This window comes from Vespula pensylvanica, chromosome 3 (genome assembly GCF_014466175.1).
Source record: "Vespula pensylvanica isolate Volc-1 chromosome 3, ASM1446617v1, whole genome shotgun sequence".
Lineage (NCBI taxonomy): Eukaryota > Metazoa > Arthropoda > Insecta > Hymenoptera > Vespidae > Vespula > Vespula pensylvanica.
In genome coordinates this window covers 3,051,658-3,057,129 of record NC_057687.1, presented here as the reverse complement: position 1 = coordinate 3,057,129, position 5,472 = coordinate 3,051,658, and the positions used below count along the sequence as shown (strand labels likewise).

General features: G+C 27.4%; 1 protein-coding gene across 1 annotated transcript; it reads left to right on the top strand.

Annotated features, from left to right (window-relative positions):
- The first annotated feature begins 504 nt into the window (after positions 1–504).
- LOC122628039 (26S proteasome non-ATPase regulatory subunit 13) lies at positions 505–2,236 on the top strand. The gene is made up of 4 exons (XM_043809854.1): positions 505–661; positions 747–860; positions 976–1,302; positions 1,375–2,236. The coding sequence occupies exons 1-4, from the start codon at positions 546–548 to the stop codon at positions 1,973–1,975; spliced, it is 1,158 nt and encodes a 385-aa protein (XP_043665789.1). The 5' UTR covers positions 505–545; the 3' UTR covers positions 1,976–2,236.
- Positions 2,237–5,472: the final 3,236 nt, after the last annotated feature.

The following is a 5,472-nucleotide window of genomic DNA, read 5'->3' as shown; positions in this document are numbered from 1 at the left end:
ACACATATATCATATAGTTACATGTTGAGGACTTGGTAAAAAAGAAAAAAAAAAAAAAAGAAAAGAAAAGAAAAAAGAAAAAGAAAAACGAATAAATAATAATAAAATACAGAACTGTTGCTTCAATACGTTTAAAGATCAAAATTCCAGTAATTAATCAATCAATCTTTGGAGAACAAGATAATTCGTTAATACAAAGAATTTCGCCATATTTAAATTATCTATAGTTTCGTAAGATAAGAAAGAATTGATGTTAGATTACTATTATAATTAGTCATGTCATGATCTTCTTTAATAAGACAGATATATCGAAAATTCGTATTAGCGTTTAAATATTCACGAAAAGATAATAATGTGATAATGTGTACTTTAATTCCTTTTAAATTCTACTTTTACGACGTGACAAGCAAAATAAAAATCTCGAATGAAATCTCGATAGAAATGAGATTTCACAAAGAAGCGTATATCGATCTATCGAACTTTCGTTGGTTCATGAGAATGATTCGACAATCATCTCTCGATTCGGATATCAAATTTTATTAAACATGGCGGCTACCGTGGCACAGAAGGATGTTAGTACATTTTTAAGATCAAAACAAAATGTTTCAGATAAAGAATTGGCGGAGGAATGGGCGGAACTCGATACCCTTTACAATAAAAGGTAATAACATAATAAATATCTTTATTAGTGTAAGTTTCGAAGAAGAAAAATAAATGTATCCTTTCTTCCGACCGGTGACTTGCAGACTTTGGCATCAACTAACTCTTAAATTGGAAACCTTTGTGAAACATCCGTTATTGCAGAAAAATGACAACCTTATACAATTGTATATTAATTTTCTGTCGACATTTGAAAACAAGTAAGTAAACAAAAAGACATTTATAATCTTTAAACAAACATATAACCTTAATTCTATGTTCTATATTGTTAATATGTCACGTTCATTCATTATTTTGTCTAATTTTCCCTCTTAGGATAAATCCATTATCATTGGTTGAAATAATGGCGCATGTAATACAACAATTTCAAGATAAACAAGAAGCGATTAAATTCTTGGAGAAAACTGAATCTAAAGTCAAAAGCAATAATGAGGCCGTAGCTCTATGCAAAGTACTTATAGGGCAAATTTTACTTGACAAATTAAATAATCAAGAGCTAGCAAAGAAAATTATAGAAGACGTTGAAGTTATGCTTGATAACGCTGATGGAGTTACCACTGTTCATGGTAGATTTTATCTTTTGGCTAGTAGATTGTATAGATTGCAAGGAAAACACGCGGAATATTATCGTACTGCATTAAGGTTTGTTCATTGGAAAAATTGTGTTTGTAATTCCATTGCATATTTTAATACAACATAGCTTTTATTTTGCAGATACCTAGGATGTATTGATTTACATAGTTTGGATAGACAGGAACAAGAGCAACATGCATTTTTCCTTGGATTAGCTGCATTGTTAGGAGAAGGAGTTTACAATCTCGGCGAATTACTTGCCCATCCAGTTTTAGAATCTTTGAAAGATACACCGAATTCTTGGTTGGTAGATTTACTTCAAGCTTTCAATGCTGGTGACATTGTTGCGTTAGAAAGATTAAAACCACAATGGAGCAAAGTTGCTGATTTAGCAGCTCAAGAATTAAAATTAAGACAAAAGATATCTCTCTTATGTCTCATGGAGATGACTTTCAAGCGTCAAGCAAACAACCGACAATTAACATTTACAGAAATATCGCAGGAAACTCGTTTACCTTTAGGAGAAGTTGAATTATTAGTAATGAAAGCTCTGGCTCAAGGTTTAGTACGTGGTGCTATTGATCAAGTTGCAGGAACTGTTCACATGACTTGGGTTCAACCTCGAGTATTAGATCGTAGTCAAATTGCTGGAATGGTCCAACGACTTGACGGATGGTGTAAAGATGTTAGTTCGATGGAACATTTATTAGAATCGCGAGCATCAGAAATACTAACCCTTTAATTAACAAATATGTTTACAATTATCGTCTACTCATTTGCAAATTGTACTTTTCTATCTCTTCCAATGATGGAAGAAACAAGTGTTCGCATTGCAGAATAATAAACTGTGTCCAGTTAAAAGTAAATAAGATAACCAATAAACAAAATAAATTTGATTTACAAATAATATATTGAAAACTTATACTATTTTAACATTCTTTTTGCAACTAATTTACATAGTTTTATTTGCAATGTACCAATAAAGAATATCAATAGTTATTTATTTAAGAATTTACTTTTTCATACAGTTAATTATATATTTTTATAAAAGTTCACTGAAATACTTATCTATTTTTAGAATTATTAAGTAACTCGTATATTCCCTTGTCAAGCATGACGAATAAAATATTTAAACGAGTAATGTATATAGCAAGCATTTGGATTACTTCAGGTCATATGTGACATTCTATAATTCAAAGTGTAAAATAATAATTGTATTGCTAAATAGACACTTGATCATCGATGTAAAAATATGCTGAAGATACTGTCCGAAGATCGAAAACCGGTAGTATTTATGAAATAAAATATTTTGCGCGATTTAGATTCGAATTCGCGCGTCGAATCTGTAGAAATCATGATACCATCGCGCCATCTGTATATACTAAGTGCGACCAACTTCACAACTTCCTCCTCTCTCTCTCTCTCTCTCGCTCCATACTTCACATCGTATACAAGCCTTAATCTGTATACACAAACTCTAGTCTGTTTTATAGTTAATATTTTTGTGAATAGTTTAAATTTTACATCCGATCATAAAGAACAATTATTTTATATCTGGATTGGATAAAAATAATAGTACAAATACATGAATGAAGAGTTCTATATTAATAACTAGTATCAAGTATCAGGGATAAAACAATTGCGCGACGAAGTAGTATAACAAGTATTCATATTATTTCAAAAGCTTTATTCATGAAATAATTGCATACAATGGTGAGTTACGAATGATCGTATTGGAAAAATAAATCCAAATTTTATGAAGAAAATTAGGCTCTGAATTAATATTTCTGTTCGCACAAAGTGATCAGGAATAACTGATCTAATAATGTACATATAGGTTTTTCGTCGTCTTGATACTCGTGTGATTATCGTGGCTGTTGCAGGATGATGCTACAAAAACTTATTTTTTTTAAGGTCACAATGAAAAATTTCTAGAACAATATTTTTAACAGTTGCAAGTGCAACATATACTCTATTTTTTGTGTATAATTCAACAAATGATTTATATCATACTTTTCAGTGATGAAAAAAGATAATGAAAAGCAAAAATAAATGTATACATATACATATCAGTTGAAAAACATATGAATTTTTTCAAAAATTGATTTAGAAGATATAAGTACATTGATTATTTTTTATTTTCAATGTTTGTATATTTGTATGTTTCTTTAACAGTATATATTAATTAAAAACTATATAAATTATATTGTTATTTATTTCTTTCGAAATTTTGCAGAGCTTGACTATTATATTTGATTTGATGTCCTTTATGAAATGTTTCTTTTTGAGTTTATTTTCAAGGAAACAGGAATTTTCATTATAGAGAACAGTCAAAAATCACTTGGAGTAAGATACGAAGAGTATAGTGGTTGAACAATGATAAAAATATTTTCCTTAGTAATGTATTTGTATCATTGTTATGTTGCAAAACAATCGATATTTTAGCGACGGTTGAATTCTGGAAGGTTTCAAAAAAAGCATTCTGTCATACTTCTAACAATAGAAAGATTGATGAGTGTGCACGATACAAAATGTTTGTATACACATAGAATTTGAATTACCTTCAAAATTCAGTATGTACTGGTATATATTTAATTATTACAGTGGTATAAAACAATTTTGGAAATCAACTTTTTGAATACCTCCTGTATTTATATTATTATGATATAATTAAGATATATTATTAAGATATATTAATATTATTAATACTAATAAATACTTTTTACACTTTTTACGATAAGTTTTAGATATTGATTTTAAAATTATATCAAAAAATCCAAACTGTAGAATATTTGATATATCACTATTACATCTGTGGTCATTAATTACTCGTGCTGAAAAATTCTTCTTTGTGTGATCTCTTTTCATTAGTTTGGTATATATATTTTTCTCTATCTATTTTCTATTAAATTAAATACAATATTGTTCTGGATAGGATACTTTCTGTTGATGATAACTTTTTTATGTACTTAATGTACATACTTAATGTACTTAAACTAAATTTTTTTATGTATTTTATGTATTTGATAAAATAAATATTAAAGTAATGCAGTATATAAAATTTCACTTCAGGCAAATCATTTTTTTAGAAGTTTTTACTTAAAAATAACATCTCAATTAAACACAATTACAGTAAAGAGAATATATTTTTTTAATTTGTTTATCTAGAAATTTTTTAATAAAGAATAAAAAAAAACAAAAATAAATAATCTATAATAATAATAATTATTAGAAAGAAAAATATTTTGTTTCGCAACAATGTAGAAATAAAATGTTATGTATGATGCATAGAGCAATTCTATTATATGTATTCAACCATATAGATATATGTACGTCATCTTCTTTACTACGATTGTTTATTGTTACAATATTCACTATGGGGTATCACTGATAGGACTTTGTCTATATAAAAATTAACTGTTGCTTCCTACGAAATAGATTTTCTACAAGGGTATTGAAATTTAGGTCAACTTTTCTGTAATCAAACTAAATTGCAATATATGTATTATATGTAGATACATTCTAACGTAACTTTGTTGTAATTTAGATGTAATCTAAATGCAGTCTTAATTCAATCTATATAAAATTTTATAATACTACTTTGCACATAGAGATTGCATATTTATGTAGAATTGTATAACTATATGTCTTGCACCGTATCCGGGTCATTCGTTGATATATGTAGGTTGAATCTCGTTTTGTATTATAAACTATAAACTTACGTAGAATCATATATAGATTTTTTATTCGTTGATAAAATCGAAAAAATAATTTCTCTTTGCTATAATTGAATTTAGTTGAGGTTTTATATTTAAATAAAAACTTTTGAGATTAAAATTTTGCGTATTACATTATTTTGATATCTATTTTCAATATTCAAAAGAATTGTCATCAATTAAAAATGTATTCGAAATAGCAGTCTATAATTTATATATATTATATAATCAACTTTTACTTTTTGTGTAAAGTTAGATTTCCCAACTATTACCTGCCAGATTCTGTTGTAAACAATATGTTGTAAGTTGTGCATTGAAATGTGTATGTTTATTGTATTTTTATGAGTCTATAAATAGTTATCGATAAGCATATTTAAGAGGCAAGAGTAGATTTTGAAATAGTGTAATTATATCGAAAATCGAAATGTATCTATCAAGGGTTTTTAATGAAATCACTTTTTTTTATAAAAATTAAGGAAAGAGAGATATACTAGAAATTTGATAAGAGTTAGGAGAGCTTGCT